We start from the raw sequence: 22,342 nt of genomic DNA on the forward strand, positions 1-22,342 counted from the left end.
GGCAATCGTTCGAATACGATCGATTTCGATAAATTGGGTGTGCAATCGTCGCCATACCGCGCGCCTTTATATGCTCTGTTTTTTTTATCCTTTTTTTTATCGTATCTCTTGTTTGCTGGGGAGGATCATGTATGTGTGTTTTGTTTTTTTGTGTGTGCGCGTGTGTATGTGTGTAACAATGATTCAATGACTTCGTTCACGCAAACACTTACAACGTAGAATCGCGTAGTCGCAAGAACGTTCTTAAGACTCGTTTCTACATCTTTTTTCTTCTTCTTCTTCTCTCTCTCTCTCTCTCTCTCTCTCTCTGTATTTTTGTTACTGTGTTTCTTTTCTTATTCTTCTTTTAGATTTATTTAGTTATTATTTGATCGGGAAAGGCAGCGTAATTATTCGAACACGAGATGTTGATACACGTTTTTTCATATTTTTCTCTTTTGTTTAATTGTTCTCTCGTTCTATATAGACAAGGGATGTTACTCTCTCTCTCTCTTTTTATGGTTGTCAGTTTCGCTTTCGGTGAAATTCCACACAGCCCCTCGTGCATGTTTGCTTTCTTACGTATATACATGTATATATAGAATATGTATATATAGAATATATATAATTTGCTTTTAACGATTGTTTTTATCTCTACAATTTACATTGGCGAGTCGAGCGACTCGAGAAAATCGTATGCACCGTTGCAACGAGACGGTTTACATTGGCATTTAAACAAACAATTACAAAGAAAAAAAAGAAAGAAAAAGGATTCAACGACGATTAATTTAACAAAGGGGAACAGAAACGTACTTAAATTATGTCGTCCATTTTTTATCCGTTTCTTCGCTGCAGAAATTACTCTTTCGTAATATTTCGTGATCGTATGCCATAAAGTAGCGGTTCGTCACGGATCGTCAAACGGGAACGAGAAATATTTAATCGTCTAATTTGCACAATGTACCTTGAACGAGTTGTTCGATTCGAGATAAATAATTTCGTATCTCTGAGGGAGAAACGCACGACGAAACGAGTTTTCTTCCATTCTAATTTTCGTAACGCGTGTGTTCAAATTGGATTTTTTGTCAAAGTGCGTTCACCGGAGAAAAAGCGAGGGAAAAGAGAGAAACCGCTCGTGCTTCACGCAGTTTCGGTCGCAGAGAAGCGAGATTACGAGATCGCAATAGTGGTAGCACAATTTTTTGCATATTTTCTTATTTTTTGTAGCTTTTTTTTGCACGATTCTTGCTGGTGCCACATCGTTGTGTGCGTCCAAGCACCAGCCCGATATCTTTCACGTTTTTCTATTTAGTTGTCACAGAGTAATTTACCTAAGATTAGAGGTATATTTAGCCTCGACCCACTCGAGAATGCCCTGCCAATTGTTTTTTTTTATCGCAGCTAAGTCGGTTCGAGCAAACGAAACGATCGAACGTATCGGTATATCAATATCTTTTTACACAAAACGAAATATGTATATAGACATAGCATGTTCCTTTCTTTGTGCTTTCTAAATACATGATAATACAAAGTTTGAGTTAATTTTCAGGCAAAACATTTATGGCAATTATCGTTCTCTTCTACCGAATATAACCATGTGATTTGGCGTATTACCGTAAATAGTTATAGAAATAATATGATAATTATTTTTCCATCTTTCTCTCTAGTATCTCGAACAATTCGTTTAAAACTGGCATCATTTTCTTCCATTGTTGATATGTGATTAAATGCATAGTAAGAAGTTATCGGTAAGGTACAAAGAAACAACGAGTAAGAACTATGTAGTTTAGCGTCGCGCTTCTTAAATCGGTAAAATCTTCGTTTGTAACCTAATTTCGTTCCTACTTGGAAAAACGATTAGACTGATACGTAAGTAAATCGTAGTAAACAGAGTATCGTGGTACCGAAGAGTTAATTCACAAAGCATCGAACTGTTGACTCGAAGCTCGATTTTTTTTCTGTGTTAGATCACCCGCTTTTGCTCGTAATAATCGTTCGAATCATTGTAAAAAATTCTATCGTCGAACCAATGATCCGCAAATGCTTAAAAAATTTAAGCCGTAAAAAATCATCTGGAATACCAACTCCACTCTTCCTCTTGTCCGTAAAGGGACAAAAATTCGAAACGAGTTACAGCTATCATAAAACCTCGTGCTTTGCTGTTTTAATATCGTTTTACAAAAAAGGATAAAGGAACAGTTGAAAAAGTTTTAAAAGATTACAAGTTTTGCAAAAGTTTCGTAATTAGGAAATTCTATTTAGAAGTAGCATTCGATCGAAGAATTTCTTGTCGTTTAGAAATTATACTCTCGGGATTTATAATGCACGTAAATTATCCTAAAGATGTCATCTGAATTTTGTAACCATTACGGACAAAGAATCCTCCGCTACCGGGTTAGAATTCCGCTGAAAATTTCTGAACCCTTAAATACACGGTACGTACCACCTCTATATTCAGGTACAACTTCATATTCCCCCGCACCTACGTCCAGGATTCACATATACTCCCGAATCTTACGTATTTTAGCACTGAACGATTTTAACTTCGACTCGATATCGCGTTTTTATACTCATTTTTTAAATACTCAGAGCTGGCTTAACGTCCAGGTACATATCATTTTGCACCTAGCTTTAATAAAAACGTATCATTTTAGAGTAAATTCTAGGCCTTCGCGCGTGGCACAAGCAAAACTTCAACTTTAACAACTTAGCGACTTTCTTTGTACCTTTTGTCTACAGTTTCTTCTCATTCAAGCACCGCGTCCGTGACAGAGCATCTTACACGTGCACTTCCCTTTGTTTTAGCAGATTATCTCTTAGGCGCGTGACGTTTTCAGCCATTTTATTTATTTATTTATTTTCTCTTTTTTCTTAAATTCGGGACATTATCTTCTTGTTTTTGTTATATACGATTCGGAACTGTGCTGCTACGTGTTCATGTATTGAATTTACTAACGTCTCTTCACTGGCTTGTAACCATTCGATTCGAGTCACGTGTGAGTTACGAGTTCGTCGATATTTCTAGTCCTTAACTACACTTGAAAGATGTCACCGGTGGCACGGGGTGCGATGTTCGTTTCGAAGATGGACGTTGTCGAGGTCGTGACGGGAGTCATTTCACCGAATCTGGTCGCGTTCACGTTGGTTGTCGTAATGGCTGTCGTTTTCGCTGGTGTTTCTTCGGTCATGTCCGTTGCGGTCGGCACCTGCTAGTGTACCCCAACGTTTCAATGTGGGACTGAGAATTATTTGGGATTTAAGTAGCGTTAGGGTAGCTTTAAAATTGGCTCAGATCGCTGAATACAGGGGGATAAATCGCGGAAGAAGAATTATAATTGTCAGACGTCTAAATTAATTTAGCTTCAGCTTGAAACACTTTTTTCAATGCCGAATAGCTTGGCAGGCAATTGCGTTATATTTGGTAAATTATAAATTCTTACGTTATAAGTTGTAATGTAAGTTAGCGTCGAAAGGATCAACTAGGTACTGAACGAATCGACGCACCTAATGTTCCTACAAAATACCTCGTTATAAAACACTTCCTTTCCTTCCTCCACGGATGGCAACAGCTCGTCCATAGAGTGCGGAGTTCTAGGACTAGGCGTAGGGGCGATCTGTTGCTGTTGTTGCTGCTGTTGCTCCCGCTGTTTGGCCAGCCTGAGTTCCTGCAACGCCTGTCGTTGCTCCTTCTCGTTTCTCTCCTTTTCGAGTCGTCGAGCGCTGTAACTACGGGCCGAGGACGTCGAACTGTGAACCGATGTTAAGCTAGGGCGACGAGAACCTATCGAGGAAACAACGGGTAAAATTTTATTCTAGAAGTCGGGACAGAGAATTATACGTTCAATCCCCACCCGCCCCTTGCCGTCACCCGGCTGTTCCCTTCCGCTACGCTAAGAGTCAATTAACTAGGCTTAGAGATCAATCAGAAATACGAAATCTAATTGCGACTGCTCGGCTAATACCAGCGTGACTCTCGGCCTCTGTAAAACGTTTCTATCAATATTCGGCTATACATATAGGAGCGATACGTAGTTACTGGTGCTGGTTGTCGAATCAACGAGATCCCTCGGTCGCTAGCTAATTATTCGTACATGGGAGTATGCAAGCTCGATGGTCGCATCAGCTGATTTCTTTAATTTTACAGGATCGTCGAACGTAGAAGCTTTTGACGCTCTGTGCTGTGATTATTTTCGGGAAAGCCGATAGGGAAAAGAGACTCGAAATTAGGATTCCGCGCGAGACAGGCGAATTTCAAAGAGAGTTGCGAACAGGAATTGAATTTGTAGAAAGTGGATAAGGATCAGAAGGAAAACGAACGGATGCGAAATGTTTTTTGCCTGTTGATCGAAGAAATTTGGGATTTTGACTTTTCGGTGTTCGAGTGACTGTGCAAATTGTCATCGTGTAGATATTGTCCATCGACAGCGAGCATTGCATGGTGTTATGTAACGTAAGAGGAATAACAAGCGGCCTTTTTCAGCATGAAGCAAGCACGTACGAAAGCGAACGCTTACAATCTTTCCTCCACGTTTGCGTTTTTGAATCGCTACCACGGTGAACATTTTCTGCACTGTACGATGTTTTGATCGTGTAGTTTCGTGTAGTTTCGTGTAATTTCGAGTGGATGTCGAAGCAAAAAAAAATATACGCAGGCCGTTATTAATAATTCCGAATAAATTCTTGATCCTCGTTAGGAATTTAATTTCGCGAAATTATTACGTGAACGTAAGAGCCGTTGCGCGTATGTACGTGTACGTGTATACGGGGATGCGAATATGCTTGCGAGCTGTTTAAGTGTTTCTAATTCACGGAGCTTGTTAGCGGTTCTTATTGATTGACGACGCGTACAAAAGGCGACAGAAAATGCAGCCAGATAGAGAAAGAGTAACAGTTATACGCGTGCATCCTGTTGCATATAGAGAAGCTTCGTTCGAGATGTGTACGTTTGTCCTTCGATTTCCAACAAGCGCATTCAGCATTTATAAAATCCGTGCACAATTATTTCCACTTTTTTTTCAAAACACGTAGATCATTTTTTTAATGTAATCGATCCTTTATCGAAGCAACTTTTGATCGTCGTCGAAACTTGTAAAATCGATCTTTAAAAACACACAGAGAAGCGAGAAAGCAATGAACAGGCAAATAGAAGACGAATATACTATATATTTTTTTCATTTTATTTCTTAGCGTTCGTTCTCGTTACAGCTGTTGACAAAAAAAGAAAAGAAAAATAAGCGGCGACTTTTTTAAAGCTCAGCAAATAAAATGTAGCAGCGGAAAAACGTAGCAGCGGAAAAACGTAGCAGCGATAAAACGTAGCAGCTGAAAAACGTAGCAGGCTTAATTAGAAAATTTAATCTTTTCCCGTTTCCCCACCACTCGATTGTGCGTAGTGAAAAAAAAGTAGATGCGTTCGTTAAAAATTCGGCGCGTTTAAGTTAAAATTGGTAGAAGAAGCTGACCCCTCGCATGCGAACCGGTACTGTACTTTTTTTTTTATTTTGCGTGCGTGTGCGGCGAGCTAGCTAGTGCGTAAAGATTTCGTGTCTCTCTATGTCTTACCAGAGAACGTTCGTTCGTTAACGAGCAACGAAATCGGCCGCTGCCATCTTGCTATCTCGTAACACACTCGTGCAGCGCTTTATATTATATTGGATACACATTAGAATCACATTTCACGTGACAATGTAGCATTTGTGTTTGATTCACGATATAAATATGCCACACGTATGTGTACGTGGTTTTCCTTATCGGTAAATTATTCTTTTTTATCTATTCGGGATGAAGTGTGTAAGATACGACTTAGGAGGAGTGATACATTTACGCAGATATTGTTCTTTTGTTTTTTTTTTTGCTTTTGTAATTTTGGGATTATCCGGATCGGTAGTACTGTCACGGCCATTGTTTGGCGAATATAACGCAATTCGAATAAAAATTCCAACGTTCTAACCGTGGGAAAACAACAGAGAAAGAAGGGTGAGTTGTTCGTGTCCAGGAGGATAAAACGTGATCGGAGTTCGCGTTTCCCCCGTTCCTTTAAGCCTCGTCGTGATATCGATTTCGCTTCGGTGTAATCAAAGATCGTTACGTAAGAGTCAATATAGGACAACGAGACGAATAATGGAACGCGGTGAACGCGAGAGGGAAGCTGGATAATCAGGGTGCTAAATATCAATAACAACGACTACGACACAACAGCGACAACGGTATGGCACGACTCAAAGCACCACCACCATCTTCTTCTTCGTCATCGTTGTCGCCCGCTTGAGAGGCGACTCGTGCAGAATAGAATGCGAAAAAATGGTGAGAGAAGGACAAGAAATAAAATGACGATAGATTCGTGTAGAAAACAGACAAAAGAAATTAGAATTAAGAAGGTGATCGTTATAGAATTAGGAAAGATATTCGTGATTTCAGGTGGTCAATCGCTTTAGCTTCTTTCCAAAGCTAAATTTTTTATGTCTACGTCAAAATTCGCGAAACACTCTACGATCAACACTTTGAGGTCGTATCGAGCTCAGACGTGGGTGTCTTGTAATCGGAATTAATTTTCATCGAAGAAACATTAATAATATAATCAAACGGAATGTCCAAATAATTAAAATAAAATTCAACCATACTACTATTTGGTACACTGACTCGTATCAATAATTGAATATTGCGATGCATTAGACATTGTCGTTGGATATATTCGTTATTAAAAGTTAAATGCTCGAGTGTTCTTTACTAACGTAGTTGGCAGAAATGTACATCTTATTTACTTATATAACGCACATATTTTTTCTAGATAAGAAATAATACACTATAATGCGCGAAAAAAATGTTCGTTAGCTCAATATGATATAAAATTAGAATTGTTCTTTAGTGTCTGAGAATTGTCGTATGATTGAAACGATAAAAGAGCAGATATACAACCGCAAAGGGTTAAACCTTAAACGAATGACGAAAGAAAGAGGACGGGGCGATTCGAACGAGTCGAAGAAGAAGAAGAAGAAGTAGAAGAAAAAGAAAAAGAAAAAGAAGAAGAAGAAGAAGAGGAAGAGGAAGAAGAATACGTAGAAATAGAAGACACACAGATGGTGTAGAGAATGTGAGAGACGCGGACAGATAAAAGTGAGAATAGAAGACAGAAAAGGATAGTTAGAAAGAGATCGTTGATCGTCTACCGAGGCCGTCGGACGATCCCTCAGCTACGTCGCTAAGGGTACGTCGATGCTTGTTTCCGCCTTTGGTCGCCTGCAGGTGACACGATATAAGCAAGATGGCGGCGGCACGTGCCGCACCTGCTCTCGACGCTGGTACCAGTGGACCACGGCTACCACCACTACTTGGCCTCCTCGAGAACGCGTAGGTCAAAGGTCCCCCTGTGCTGCTCCTCTGACTGGAGCGCGAGGATGGTCGGCCACCGTGAAGCGTCAGTGGGATACCTGTTGGGTCGTTTTCGTTAAGAATAATATTTCCTATGGGAATTTGGACTCTTCTGTCGTTCTGAATTTGAATCTTAATCGCCTAACTCCTTTGATATACAATTTTTTTCGGCCTAATGAAAATTGTTTCGCTATGGAGTAAAGAGCCCGTATGTTCGACATTATGATACTATACAGAATACAACTACATGTTTTCGTAGGTATTCAAATATTTTATTTGAGCGAGTGACTGTTTGCATCTTGATCGTCGATCGTTTAAACGAGTACTCACCTGTGTCGCTAGAAAACAACATGGGCGGCGCGTGATTGGCGTTGGCATAGTGCCGTGGCCTTGAGTATCTCGCACGACTGAATAACTTGAGCACGAAGCATATCATCGCTGTGAATACCGCTATTCCCGATGCTATGCAGAGCAGGGTAGGAATATCGGTCGTTATCAGCACCAGATCTGCCAACAGATTACAACGCTATGTTTCAATTCCGAACTTGGGTTCTTTAGAAGTGTGTGCACGCTTACAAAAACCATTTTACGCGACGTTGATTCGTATCTCGACTGTATCAGTGTATACAACGATTGGTCACTGAATTAGAACTAAGTGCATGCAGAAAATTCACTTTTCGAACTACGATGCTATAATTTGTCATAAATGGCAAATTGTCCTTGGTAGCATAAATCGTTACCATTTAAATTGTAATATTAATATGAAAGGGGACAGGAAACTAGAATCTATGTCGTATATGTATGTAATGAAGATTCTTTTCCTCGTAATTAGATATTTCACGCATGAAAACCAGGTACGGTTCACTTTGGCGATGATGTAATTAGTGTGACAATAAGTTGGCACGGTGTACCTTCGGCGCAGAACACCTTCTTGTTAGGCCTGGATAGGGCGACCCTATGGTAACCTTGTTCGCAGTCGCACACAGCATTGTGCTGCACCTGAGTGCAGGTCGAGTGTTGATCCGCAAAAGTGCAAGTCGCGCGATAGAAACATTGCTCCCCGAGTCTTTTAGCTGGAAAACCGGTTACTTGTTATTTGTTTCGTCGTTGTTTTTATCAAAACGTGATACGTTTTCGATCTTCCACGTGCGATGATAATGCGAATATATCGAAATTATTTCACGCGATACTGTGTTCTTAGATAAAAACAAAATCAAATATGCTATTTAACGAACGAGAAAGAAGTACACGAATAAATGGTCAACGATTGATTTTCTTTAAATTCGAAGAAATAAGTATCGAGGCGACGAGTTTAGAATTAACCGCGCTATTCAAAAATAGAAGGAAAATTACACAAGAAAAATAGGCATCCAATTGATTCTCATCAAACTTAAAGAAACGCGTCGAAGCAACGAATCGAGTTGTCGAATAATCGTCGCAAGATGAAGACGAGAACCACGTAAAACATTGTCGTTCGGATTGGACAGAATAATCCACGTTTATTTTCTCCACTTTAGCGGTCTGCGTTACCGCGGTAATTCTCACTATCGGAACGATCTACTTGAAGGAGAAAATAACATGGAATCGGGTGTGAAACGAGCTACGTACGTTTGGCACATCCTTTGGTAGGCCCAAGACGAACTGGATAGAATTTCTCGCACTCGCAGAAACCAGTGACTGTGTCGCAGAACACGTGCTGCAGTTCCGGATTGCACGAGACATCGCACGGCGAGCCCAGGTACTGCCCCTTCGCTGAAAACAGACGAAATCGATAGCATACCGGATTATCTACGACGTTTCTCAATAGTAGATGAAATATGTAGGTTGTTTCCTTAAATAGCGTGCGCTATTGTTCCAGACGACTATCGCATCGTGCTTTCTTCCGTCCAAACTTCAGAATCCCATTGATCGCACGGTAGAATTCAGTTTTATTCAATTTCAATCAACTTGCGACCAAGTCGTGTTTCCCTATCGCCACAAAATTTGTTTGATTCGAGAAGGGTGTGAAACGATCGTCGTTACTTGTAAAAGATCGCCTTCTTTTTCTCTTTAGTTGAAACTAGCGCGAAATCGACACATAGAAAATGCAATTGTCACAAAAATTGAGACACACGACTTTGTAGCAGGGATAATAATCATTTTTCACATATAGCTACGTGCCACGGCTATCTTAGTGGTAACATTTTTGCAGAAGAAGGTCCATTCATTCCGAAGAGTGCTCTCAGTTATTTTCGTTATTGTCACTGTTGCTTCGGTCTCCAATGGAGGTATCGTTCCTCTTTCAACTATTATTCCCGGTTTCGATACGCGTCTTTGTTCTGCTTTTGACGTGCAGCCTAGACGCGTTGTCACGGGCGTCTGTTTGTCGAGCCACGAATGCGCATACATTCTGAACGATTAACGAAGCAAAGAAGCCATTGTTACACACTCTATCCAGGCCACTTTCTCGCATCAAAAGATGTTTGATATCTGGTGCGCTTTTGTAAACGATGTCGGAACTGCGTCGATTTTCCAATGATTCTATATATCGTGGTTCTAAATTCGTGGCGCAAGAAAAGTCAGGGAGATTTTGTGGCTCGAAATAAGACGAGAATCAAGAACGACGAAATCGCGTTGAAGGCCTCATTTTTGAAAATTGTGTTTCAAACTTGTGAATTTAGGATCATCACGGTGTGTAATTCTAACAAGAAACGGTGAAATATTCGGCTATAAATTCACGATAATTTTATGCACGGATGAATTATATTATTCTATTAGCCGTTAACCGAATGATTAATAAAACTTGTTTTCATCCAAGAAAAACTGACGGAGAAAATTAGCAGGGCATATTTCCTCGGGATAATTGCGCCGTTTGTGTCAGGTTACCAGGCGCGGGCACTGAGCCAGACAAGTATCGATTTCCCCTTAATTATCGCATTATATCGTTATTAAATGTATCATGGCATGGGTTAGGTTTAAGGAGGTAACATAACGATGATCAGCTACGTTGGCAAACGTTCAGAAACACACGCTAAACCGCTGGATATCGTGTCACGTTCTCGCGTGTACCCTAATTAACTTTCCATCGAGGGCGCACGGGATGGTGCAACGGAGAACATCTTACGTACGAGTTTTCGCCTAGAAATAGGTTTCTTCGTTCCTAGTCCAGAGCTCGCGTTTGCCCTGATCGATCGATCGTTCGAACTGCAGATGAATGGGAGGAGGTCGAGCCCGGCTGTGTCGCGTAAATAACGGAGCACGCAGAATTATGCTTTTTGACCTGATTCAGGAAGTTCATGACGCGCGATCATTAGGCTACGATTCGCTAATGTGTGTGTGTGTGTTTTTACCACTCATCGAGCTCTACTCCAGAGCGAAGATTTCCTGCGAATGTCGTCAAGGAAACAAGAGCGAATGACGCACCATATTTCTCCTTCTTTAACGTCTTTCCCCTTCTGTCGTTCCTCCTTCTCTGCGTTACGTGTCACGGGCTGAAGGGAGCGGAGAAGAAGGAGAAACAGAGATCTTTTTGAAATCTTACGCAGCTGCAGGCAGTGTGCAAACTCCCACATGCAGACATTGAGAGAGCTTGCAGCATCCATTAAAATCAATACCGGTAGCGTGGTTGGCGCGAAAATCAAGAGGGACTAGTTTCTTCTTGCTCTTGCATCTATGCGCAGGCGCACTCGCGAATTTCGACGTGAAATATTTTGTTTTCCTTTATTTTTATTACTCTCTTCGACTTTGATGCTTTCCCACGATCATCAATGCGATTTCTACGAGATGCGTCGCAATTTGGGATTCGATGAATACGAGAAAACATTGACACGATCTCACGATCAGATAGAATATCGTCTGTCGTATCAGAAGATTTGTGCACGATCGCAAGTTCGATGATTGGATTCGGGGAAGAACGAGGAAAGTATTGCTGAACTTTGCAGTTTGTAACATTTACCATCTGCCCTCTCGTTAGATTTAACGAGGTAGACAAGGGTTACTTATCGTCTGACAGAGGCAAAACGTCTAGATGACGATAACAATGACAGTAACAAGTGTTTGCACCCTGGCTGAAGATTCTGGAGCAAAGTGTTTGCACGCTCGTACAGAGCATGCGCGAAGAAGGCGAGGCAAGAATCCCGTGGCACACGCGTTTCTTCGATCGTCCTTGTTTCACGAGAAAAGTAACGTAACGATTCTTCAATGAGAACCATCATATCGATCCGAAGAAGAACTAAATATCGAAACACATACCGATCGATTTGAAACGAAACGTAACAGGATTGGTGGGAATCATTTTCTAAGTAGTATATGATTATCTAATAGTAACTTTTGTACCGATCAACGATCGATACATCGAATTGTGAGACTGTTCGCGTTATTAAGTCTCTCGCTAGTTCCTGTTGCTCGTCCTTTCTCCCGTTCCACTACACCACTTGTCGTCAGACTCGTTACGAACATCGTCCATATCGCCTATCAACGTATCAAACTGCAAAATCCAAGCAGAAATCCCTAACTCGATATCTCGTAATATCACCAGTCTCAGAGAACTCGACATTCTCACCAGTCTTACCAGTTTCGGAGAAGCCGATAGCTTTCATTAGAATTGTAACACCGTGCCGCGTCGAATTAACGATATAGAGCATTCACGGTTTCTGGTCCACGGGTGGAACACTCACCCGCAGTGATGTTGTGCTCGAGGTAGTCCTGGTCGTCGTCATACACGTCGTCGTCGGCGTCGTCGTCGTCGTAGCTGGATCCGCGCACGTCATCACCTGCCAGTAATCTGCGGGTCAGGCGATCCGGGCGCGTGTCGCAGCTGCAGCCGGATACCAGGAAAACGAAGCAGATGAGAAGCAGGAGCCAGGAACGGCAGCAGGTCAGTCTCAGGGCGGAGGGAAGTGCGCTCATCGCCCCCGCGGCGCGAGTCAACCCCCGAAACCGACCACCGGCGGCGCATCGACATCCTTCCCCGTCGCCTGCCCTCCCCCTCCCCCCTCCCACCCTCCTGCACGCCCTCTCGCCCTCGACGCCTCTGACAAGCGCCTTATATCGCGTCGAACCGTCTGTAAAACACCTTGGCCACGACAACACCAGCGATTCACCTCGACTCCGACACACGTACTATTCAAACACGCGTCGTTTTTCTCGTTATCTTTGTCTCTGTCTTTGACAGCGGTAGCTCGTAGGCAACAGCAGCACGACCGACGACGGCGACTGTCTGACTGTCGGCAGAGTACCACCGCGGTTTTCGGTTCCGTGCTCCCCCGTTCACTGACGCCTTCCTTCCGCTAGCCGGTCGACCACCGCGACTGCAGCTGCGCGATGCCACCCGTTGACCCCTTCCTTTCTCCTCCCTTTGTGCCGCGTCGATCGAGATCAGGGCTGCTCCGTCCTCTCGTCGTCGCCCAACCTCCAGCTATCAGGGGGTGAAGGATTATTGGTTTGTTACCTTTCCAGCCGGCTACCTTGAAACCAACGCGATTTGAATTATACGTATGCGATCGTGCGCGCCGATACTTCGGTTAGTCCGCTGCCGTCCGGCTACCTAGTTCTCAGCATTGTGCTTCGTATTGGTTTTGGAGGGTGGTCGCTCTTTGCAGGTCAGGATCTGAAAGAATGTCGATCTCGATTCCTCGATTATGCACAGTGTGTATGTACGTTTCGCGATCGTTTTCATCCGACGATGTTTTCCACGTTGACGTTGACGGTATATCTACATGATTATATGGAAGGCGTAATGGAGGATCGTGGATCGCATTGGGAATCATTTGGCTTCGTTCGACGTCGCTGTAGGATATTGGTATGGTTAATCGAGTACAGCTTTCTTCTTTTCTTTTGTAGAACGTTTTCGTATATTTATTACAGAAGGTAGCGTTTCAAGTATTAATACTATCGTCGTAGGTGTTCCGTTTTTCACGCAATGATATCGTACACCTTCTGAAGATTGTATATCGCCTGTATATCTTCTTATCCGCCGAGAATGTACTAGGAAAAAATTCTCGTTCAAATACCGATTCGTACTTTCCTTGTTCGTTCTAATTTATCCCAGTGTCGTTCACGATTGTATCGTGACTTTCATCTTCCGAAATGAGACATTCGTTTGCTTCGTGTGTGATAGTTTTTTGATACAAATCATTTTGCATGATGGCTGAAGAAAAAAAGCAAAAAGATTAAACAAGGAAATCACGTTGTTTATCGCGTTATTATTTTATTATTAATTCTTATCGTAATACCTGCGCGCGTCTTTATTTTCCGTTGTCTACGAATGAAGAAATATGCTGCCGTTGTTGCGGTCGCTATTATTACGATCGTAATTGTTGTTAATGTTCCAACCATCCTGGACACTGTGTTGGTGCTGCTGTGATATGTAGATAGGTAGCACGGCGATTCTTGAAATAGAACATACAACTATGCAATAGAGAATTTTCGATATAAAATTAGAGTTTCCTACGAAAGTGTTTGAATCTCTATAGAAACTTCGTATGAATTACGAGTATCGTATAAGTTTGTATATTTGTTTCTGTATTTCACGTTATATAATTTGTATAGTCTTTGTGTTATATAAAATATTTCCAAGTACGATCAGTACTGCTATAAGACGCAATTATCGTGATTATATTAGCAAAATATGAAAAAAATCTCGAATTAGATTATTCGGCGCAAGTTACAGCGTGTGACAGTGGATTCACGTAATTGTGAAAGATATAAAGCTTTTCTACTATAGGGGAACAGTCATATTTTGGCAATAGCGAATATATTAAGAAAATACCTCTTTCGACAAAGCAACCAATCGTCGATGGACCATGGTCGGAGGTTATAGTAAAGCAGAAACTTTTGTTGCCTTCTGTGTCGTTGCATTGGTAGCAATACGGTGCGTAATGTCTGGCATCCATTAGCGTGCTATTCGTCTCATTGTGGACCGTGAGTCTATGAACATTTTTCTTTTAAAAGTTCATTAAATCTGTACTTCAATGCAAAACAAATTCGTATTACCATTATACTCACCGATTGACGGTCTTATCGTCGAAATCCATTACTAAAATGCACACAGTGGGTTGATCACAATCCCACCCTTTCCATCCGTAAGAACATTCACACGGTTTCTCGTCCTTCACGCATACTCCATGACCTTTGCAAACGCGTGTACACGGCTTAACGCAGGTACCATTCGCACTCATTTCAAAGCCAACATCGCATCGGCACTCGTTTGGTGCCACGCATTTTCCGTTCTCGCAGCTATTTTCGCAAAATGCTACGCACGAACCTTCGGATTCCTTGACGAAACCTTCTAAACACTGGCATACATGTGGCGCAACGCAGATACCGTTTTCACAGGAGGAACAGATTGGCATGCACTGACTATCTGAAGATCGTGTGTAATTGTCATTGCAAGTGCAGAAATTCGGTGCCGTGCATTTACCATGTTTGCAACTTGGTTCGCAGATAGGTTCACAGGCTGATGTATACCCATCAGTGATTTTGTCTAGGACCTATATATATATAGAAAGGATATGACAAGACAGTGAAAAACTTTTATGCGCACAAATGTCGGATAAGTCTTATTTTCCAAGCTAGGAACAATTTAATTTCGTACTAGAGATGCCTGTACGCACGCAACCCACTGTACATCAGCGTATGCATTTGGGCAACCGGCAGGGACCAAAATTTGGATTCCAAAGCTCCTAGTTAAAAAGACACGAATCGGAAGATTACAGTTGTACTCACTTCGTTTTCCTTCACGTTCGTATCGATCGTTTGATATCCATCGAAGCAACTGCAAGTGTCCGGTGCCACGCATGTTCCGCCAGGTTCACAAGGAATCTTGCAAAACGGTACGCACGTTCGTTCCTCTTCCTCGAACCAGTAACCCTCCGTGCAGTTGCAAACTCCTGGCGCGGTGCACGTTCCGTTTCCGCAAGGTTTCTCGCAAATTGGCTCGCACACGTGCTTCATCGTGTCATCTCCGCTAACTTGATAGCCGTCGTGGCAAGAACAGATGTCAGGTGCTGTGCAGGTTCCATTTACGCAAGCCTTTTCGCACATGGGCTCGCAAACATACTTGGAATCGTTCAATAATCCGTAACCTGGGTCACAGCTGCAGACTTCCGGGGCGATACAAGTTCCATTCACGCAGGATTCGCTACAGATCGGTTCACAGTCCTTGGCCTCGTTCTGTTGGTATCCTGGGTTGCATGTACAATTGTTTGGTGCCGTGCAATTGCCGTTTTTACAAGGTTGCTCGCACTTAGGCGTGCAGGTGAACATATCCATAAGTTCGTAACCATCGTTGCAAGTACAAACGTCCGGCGCTGTGCACTTGCCATTTTCACATGGCATTTTACAAATCGGCACGCATAGTAAATCGGATAGCTCGTAGCCTGGATTGCAGACGCAATGGTTCGGCCCCATGCAACGAGCATTTAGCTGTTCGCAATTTTGCTGGCAAATTGGTTGACAGTGCAATTTGTCAGCGGACAATTCGTAGCCAATGTTGCACATGCATTTATTAGGAGATTGGCAAATGCCGTTTGTGCAGTTCCCTTCGCATACTGGCTCGCACGAGAACGATAGATATTGGTGGCTAAATCCTTCATCGCATTCGCACGTATTTGGTTTTACGCATCTTCCGTTGATGCAAGGAACCGAGCATTCTGGCACGCAGATATTGTCGTTTCTCACGTAGCCACTGCAGCACTTTTTCTCGGTCACCCAAGTGGTTCTGTACTGAAAACCAGAAGAGATTGATGCTAAGCTGTAATAGCGATTCTCATCGATAGACTGTGCATATTTATGCATTTCTCACATGTAGATAATATCTTTATTGCTTCGCTTACGGATTACAAGGCATTGTGCTTCTTTGGTTTGTTTCGGTCTCAATTACTATCTAATACTTGGTTATTACTATATTACATATCGCATATCCGCTTCCTATTAGCGATTTAATAGGAAACAGCCATCTTCTATTATCCACATTACAATACATCCTTAATAGGCATTAATTAATTAGGCACAAATGCAGAAATATATATATATATATATATGACATCAAAAGTAAAGTACATATTATTATATTTGAGGACTACAGGAAAACAACATGATCGCATCTTCTACTTTTTACAAGCAGTTTTGAGATTCACCGTGCTATCGATCAATCTTATATTACCAAAATTGTTCGTACAATTGGTTTTAGAGCTAAGCATATTTTCCCCTTATTAGGCGTAATTGTTTCATTCCTTCAAAATTTTGATTGACTAGCAAATTAGGAATTAAAAGTATTAAAGATACAGAGTGTATCACAGGTAAGGAAATAGTCACTGGACGTTCATGACTTTGATCCTTCCCTGTTCCATACCTCGCTCCTGTAGTTTGTTCGAGTCTTAATCACATAAAAAAGTCCCCATTTCCGAGCCTTGTACGTTTCCGTATACGGCACGAATCGTTCTTCCCTCCGACTGAAACAAAAAAGTTCCTTCGCCATTCGTTTGCAATCTTGTACTATCTTCTTGTACGGCAGATCTCCATTCATCTGAATTTCATTTATTGGAGTGAAATCTTGGTTAATGCTCGATCAATTGAACTTTTGCCACTTAAAATCAATCATTTCTATCGTGTGAACGAAAAATGATAAATAGGTTATATGAATTGCAATTATACAAACTGTTTGTCCAATAAGTTTCAATAAACGCAGTTCAACCGCACACCGAAGAATATGGTAGTTTCTATGTTACCTGAAGCTCACGGTGCACTCATGGTCCGAATCATCCAACTCGTTTTTCGGTTGCCTGGTCGACCACAACGACATCATTACGCCTGTTATAAGGATAGAGTTTATAAAGATTATACCACCAATGTATCTCATATTTCTCGTCCTTTCGTTCATACGAGCAATTTGCTACTGAAGCTGATGCTAAATGCTGCAATTGATGGGCTCGACTTCTTTTATCTGTTTCGCGTTATCGACAGGATGCTCGATATCGCGGAGGTTCAGACAATTTTGTCGTCAGAGTTGATCGAGTTATACAGAGGATCCTTCGTCACAAATTTTAACCAACCGTGGGCAACCTGGCTCGTTTATGTCCGGAGTGAAATTTCATTTTTGAATATCTTGGAAAAAGGGGGAGGGTGGGAAGGAGATCCAGGTTCCATTGCCTAAAGAAATAGGCACTAATTCTTCGAATCAACGAGAATTTGGTTCAAGTAAGTTTGTTCTAGAACAGCAAGCAATAAAGATTTCTCTTATGCTGTAAACAACTCAGGTTGCCTACGAAAGGTGCAAAAAATATGCTTTCCCACGGAAGGTTAATAGGATTTTTGCTTTATCTCTTCGTTGATATGTATAAACATGGGGGGAAATAATAATACACACATGTATCTTACAGATTTGCGGAATTACCACTCCTTAGCTAACTATATCTTTGTATAAAAATAATAAGCATATATATTTCTGCTCGTTTACTTTACCGGTAATTACAATGATAATATCAGGTCGTTAAACGAAAAATAAATTTAGTATATAAAGGCGATTAAATGCATTCTGCATTTCGTTTAACATTAGAATTACCACATCAGTCAAATTGACTGGTTTTACAATTTTATTTTAAAATTCCTACTTCGTGTTATATTTTTTTCCGCAATGATGTAATGACTTTCGCAACGATAACTAAAAGAATTTATACCAATTTATATCAAAATCAATTAAAATGACTGATACCTGTCGAAGTGTAAAAGGGTCCTGCAATCTGTTTATCGAACCACAATTAACCAGTTTCCTCGTCTCGTATAATTTCCCACACGTTTTTTAAATTTTTCTGCGTATCATTCAATATGTCGATATCAGTTATTAGAAAAATTTCGAATCGATCGTTAGATCGCTAGATGTTAATACTAGAAATATCACACCAGCCAAAACGACTGGTTCTACAATTTTATAAATATGTCAACTCTCGTTTAGGGATCATGGTCTCAGCTGGATTAATAATGCCAAAAATATACTAGATAACATGGAATTCCTTCTGCAAAAAAGTGATAAATCGAAAAATATAAAAATATTCTATTATTACGTATTTTTTAAAGACGTGCCATTTTGACTGGTTGTGATAGAAATAGCCTCGTGTTAACTATCGGTAGTTCTAGTGTTAGAAAACTTTTTAATGCACGAATTTTCTCAAAAGAGGTTACCAATGAAGTTTCTCAATTCTAGATCTGGTAGCCTTTATAAATTTTAAGCAACGAAACAAAGTATTATTTCGAAAAGTGAGAGGGATTGAGTTAGATTGAAACTTAGCCTGATGGAATATGTGACAAACGTTTTATTTATAAAATATATTTTAGATGCATCGATGTAATTGTTTAACAAAGAGGTGAAACGATGAATACAGTTCGTCTTCCAGTTACAGGCTGCTATTCTCTTCAGGCATTAAAGAGGTTTGTCCCCGGGACGACGTTGTTGGCGTATTATCTGCGTTTGCAAACGACAATTCAAAAGTTGCGTTTTTAGAAACTCTCATTTGGAAACTTTGTTGACATAGTGATACATTAATTACCAGAAGGAATTTTCTTTTTCAAGCTCGTTCGTATCAACGCGTAGATTATAGCGGCGCTACTAGTAATCACCGTAGCACCCACGATTCCAGATATCGATGCGTAACTTAGGCCTTTTGTGCGTGTTGCGTACACTCGATAACAGTTGGAATCTACAACGTAGTGTCCCAATTAAAAAAATGTAACAGATAGAAATATTCGTGTAAAGCGATAACGAATCGACAAAGAAGATTATTTAATTGATTAATTCGTAACAAAGTTAATTATCATTACTGATATTCGTAACAAAATTTGTAATCTCTGAAAAGTAATTAGAAGCTTGTTTCACTCCGAGAAAGTTGTTCATTTATAGTTGTACCGATCAGACAGGAGATCGTATCATCCTCTGTGTTGTTCTCGTACTTTCCAAAGCACAAAGTCTCGTTACTGATTTTGTCTAAACAATCGTGGTGACACATTGGACTATTTTCAACTACGTAAGCGATCGTGTTGTTTACATCGTACTCGATGTTCGATCTGCAATGAAAAGAACATGAAAATATACAAAATGCACATAATGTACAAAAATATTATGTAAAAGTTTTCAATACTTACGCGTTTAAGCGTTCGCTTGTGTGGTTCATCGTCGCGATACAAAATCGTGTTTCCCCACAGTCCATCCCATCCCATCCGTAATAACAGTGGCAGTTTCTGTTATTGACATCGCAAACTCCGTGGTCGTTGCAATTATTCTTACACGCGCTGACACAGTCGTTGCTGTCGTTTGAATTATCAGTATCTGTTTTCACAAAACCAGCGTTGCATCGACAATCACCGGGTGCTACGCATACTCCATTGAAGCAACTCTTGCAGTACGGTTCGCAGACGCTTCGATTTTCTCTTTCCATTAGAACGAAACCTTCGTCACATTCGCAGACTTCAGGTTGCACGCAGGTTCCATTGTTGCAAAATTCGCAGAATGGCTGACAGTGACCTTCTGCGTCTTTCGCGTAACCCGCGTGGCAAGTGCACTCGTTCGGAGATGCGCAGGTACCGTTTCCGCAGTCAAAGTCGCAAACAGGTTCACAGGTAAACGCAGTCTCGTTACCCATTGATTCATAGCCCTCTTTGCATTTGCAGCTATCTGGTGCAACGCAGATCCCATTAACACCGCACGATACCGTGCATACAGGTTCGCAAACGTTCGGAATGTCCCACGATAGACTGTAACCTTCCTTGCAATTGCATTTCTCCGGTGCGCTGCAGAATCCATTCTCACAAGGTTGTGTACAAACAGGTTCGCAAACATTTGAATTATTCTTCGAGGATCGATAGCCTGGTTCGCACGTGCACTCGTTTGGACGAGTGCAATATCCGTTGACACAGTCTTCCTTGCAGATCGGTCCGCAAGCATTGAAGTTATTTTCCAGTTGCCGATACCCTACTAGACACTTGCATTTGTTGGGTTCGCTGCAGAATCCATTGAAGCACAAGCGGTCGCAGACAGGTTCGCAGATGGTACTAGAATTGTGTGAGAATTTGTAACCAGAATTGCAAGCGCATATCCCAGGAGCATCGCAGTACCCGTTGATACACGGCTCTGTACACACAGGCTCGCATACGGTCCGGTTTTTTTTCGAGTATCCATCGTTGCAAGCGCATTCGTTAGGTCTAACGCAAGTTCCAAACTGACATTCTTCTTCGCACGTCGGTTCACAGACGAAGGGGTCGTCTGCAGTTAGATGATAGCCGTCTACGCAAGCACATATGTTGTGGCCGATACAGTGTCCGTATTCGCAAGGCTTTTCGCAGATAGGTACACAATGATTCGCTGTGTGAGGTTTATAGCCTGGGTTACATTTGCATGTATCTGGATAACTGCAGTACCCATTCACGCAACCTTCTTCGCAGACAGGCTCACAAACGTTCCCCTTAGTTTTTGATTTTGCGTAACCAGGATGACAGTTACATTCATTTGGCGCACTGCAGTATCCGTTTACGCAGGTCTGCTCGCAGATAGGTATACAGGCCGATTTATTGGCGAAGAATTCCGTATTCTAAAAACAGAAGCACTTCTTCTGCCGTATTTCTTCATACTTTGAATATTTTCGTTTGATTTATTTCATTAAAATATTTGTTCTGTTTTACCGATATTGAATAAATTTCAAAAATCGACATTCTACTGTAATTATCAACGTAGATTCAGAATTTTCTTCGAACTTTCACGTAACAATTGAAGAATTTATTTTACACTTACCATTATGTAACTCCTATTATCAAATCGATAGCCCTCGACGCAAGTGCAGATGTTAGGAGCAGTGCACTCTCCGTACGGTGCGCAAGGAATTTCGCAAAATGGCACGCACAGGTGTTTCGAGTTCTCGTCTGTTTGTACGTAGCCATCGTGACAAGTGCAGGTATTAGGCCCCGTGCACTTGCCGTTCACGCAAATTTTCTCGCAGACTGGCTCGCAGGTGTACGTCGAATTACCCAGTAACTTGTAACCTTTGTTACAAGTGCAACGTTCCGGTGCTCCACAAAAGCCATTTACGCACGGCTTACTGCAGATCGGCTGGCAGTCCTTAATACCCTGGATTTGATATCCCGGATTGCACTCGCACTTGTACGGAGTCATGCATTTTCCATTTTCACAGTCAGGACAAGATGGTTCGCAAACATGTTTGTTTGCTGTAGACAAAACGTAGTCCATGTAACAGTGACAAAAGTGATTGTTACCGTACGCATCCTCGACGCAATAGCCATTCGTGCACTCAGGAGAGCAGACAGGGTAGCATTCGTCGAATTTCATTTCATACGTAGGGCAGCACATTTTCTCAATACGATAGTCGGTGTAATACTAGAAATATTTTTTAAGCGTGTACATTTTTGTCTTATCAGTTTGTAATACGTACATAGATGGGGCGTTTTTATGCAGGTAGAATCTTACGATCGTGATCATCTCTTATGAGAGAATTTAAAGGTGTAGAAATACACAGAGCGTTCCAAAATGTTTCATTAACGAGGCATTAGCTATGAGATATAAATATTCCAAGCACATACTGTACTCGTTATAATCTATATACTGTGTGAAATAAATCTTTGCTTACTTGTATACACAAGAATATGAATTTGAAGAATCAAATGGTTTACCTCTTTTCTGTATCTCCACCGGTATTTTGTTTCGTAAAAAATTGCCCATTTATTGACTCGATAACTCTCTCTGTATGAGACGTTCCGTGACGCTCTGAAACTAAGAAGTACAATGACGATTAAATCGATTTGTTCATTATTTCAAAGACAAGGCGAATATACCTGACTAATCTGTCACAACGTGATTTGCTTCTACGGTATGGATCCGGCTCGATTTCGCTTACTTGGAGAAAAATAGCGAGAAGTATGACGTAAAGAAATGTCATTTTAAGATTTGTCTCGTTCTGACGCGTTCTGTATTAATGAATGAACGATACTAAAGCATTCGTTCTCTGCAGTGTTTCAT

General features: G+C 41.4%; 2 protein-coding genes across 5 annotated transcripts; both read right to left on the reverse strand.

The window, feature by feature from the left end:
* Positions 1-593: 593 nt before the first annotated feature.
* Positions 594-12,302, reverse strand: LOC138184315 (uncharacterized). 4 transcript variants are annotated; one of them, XM_069122172.1, is made up of 7 exons: positions 12,003-12,302; positions 8,956-9,099; positions 8,259-8,420; positions 7,678-7,854; positions 7,263-7,406; positions 3,504-3,760; positions 594-3,188 (listed from the first exon to the last, which is right to left on the reverse strand). In XM_069122172.1, the coding sequence occupies exons 1-7, from the start codon at positions 12,232-12,234 to the stop codon at positions 3,012-3,014; spliced, it is 1,293 nt and encodes a 430-aa protein (XP_068978273.1). In that variant the 5' UTR covers positions 12,235-12,302; the 3' UTR covers positions 594-3,011. The 4 variants fall into 4 exon arrangements, with proteins under 4 accessions (XP_068978273.1, XP_068978272.1, XP_068978271.1 ...); XM_069122171.1 differs by having other exon boundaries at positions 594-3,185; positions 7,146-7,406; XM_069122170.1 differs by having other exon boundaries at positions 7,146-7,406.
* An 845-nt stretch (positions 12,303-13,147) lies between these two features.
* Positions 13,148-22,339, reverse strand: LOC138184374 (neurogenic locus notch homolog protein 1). The gene is made up of 13 exons (XM_069122257.1): positions 22,159-22,339; positions 21,997-22,096; positions 21,104-21,703; positions 19,462-20,903; positions 19,226-19,383; positions 18,865-19,019; positions 17,055-17,218; positions 16,679-16,778; positions 15,052-16,050; positions 14,332-14,816; positions 14,096-14,253; positions 13,560-13,715; positions 13,148-13,474 (listed from the first exon to the last, which is right to left on the reverse strand). The coding sequence occupies exons 1-13, from the start codon at positions 22,260-22,262 to the stop codon at positions 13,362-13,364; spliced, it is 4,734 nt and encodes a 1,577-aa protein (XP_068978358.1). The 5' UTR covers positions 22,263-22,339; the 3' UTR covers positions 13,148-13,361.
* Positions 22,340-22,342: the final 3 nt, after the last annotated feature.

This window comes from Bombus flavifrons, chromosome 10, assembly GCF_040668555.2.
Source record: "Bombus flavifrons isolate JBK064 chromosome 10, iyBomFlav1_principal, whole genome shotgun sequence".
Taxonomy (NCBI): Eukaryota; Metazoa; Arthropoda; class Insecta; order Hymenoptera; family Apidae; genus Bombus; species Bombus flavifrons.

Bases quoted from the DNA above. Each gene is read 5' to 3' on its own strand.
- LOC138184374 (XM_069122257.1), bottom strand. From the start codon at position 22,262: ATGACATTTCTTTACGTCATACTTCTCGCTATTTTTCTCCAAGTAAGC. The intron at 22,097-22,158 runs GTATATTCGCCT...TGTACTTCTTAG, and splicing joins CGTTGTGACAGATTAGTCAG to TTTCAGAGCGTCACGGAACG. The intron at 16,051-16,678 runs GTATGGAACAGG...TCTGGTTTTCAG, and splicing joins GAACAAACTACAGGAGCGAG to TACAGAACCACTTGGGTGAC.
- LOC138184315 (XM_069122170.1), bottom strand. From the start codon at position 12,234: ATGAGCGCACTTCCCTCCGCCCTGAGACTGACCTGCTGCCGTTCCTGG. The intron at 7,407-7,677 runs GTGAGTACTCGT...ACGACCCAACAG, and splicing joins GTTGTTTTCTAGCGACACAG to GTATCCCACTGACGCTTCAC. The intron at 3,761-7,145 runs GTAGACGATCAA...TTTCCTCGATAG, and splicing joins GGGATCGTCCGACGGCCTCG to GTTCTCGTCGCCCTAGCTTA.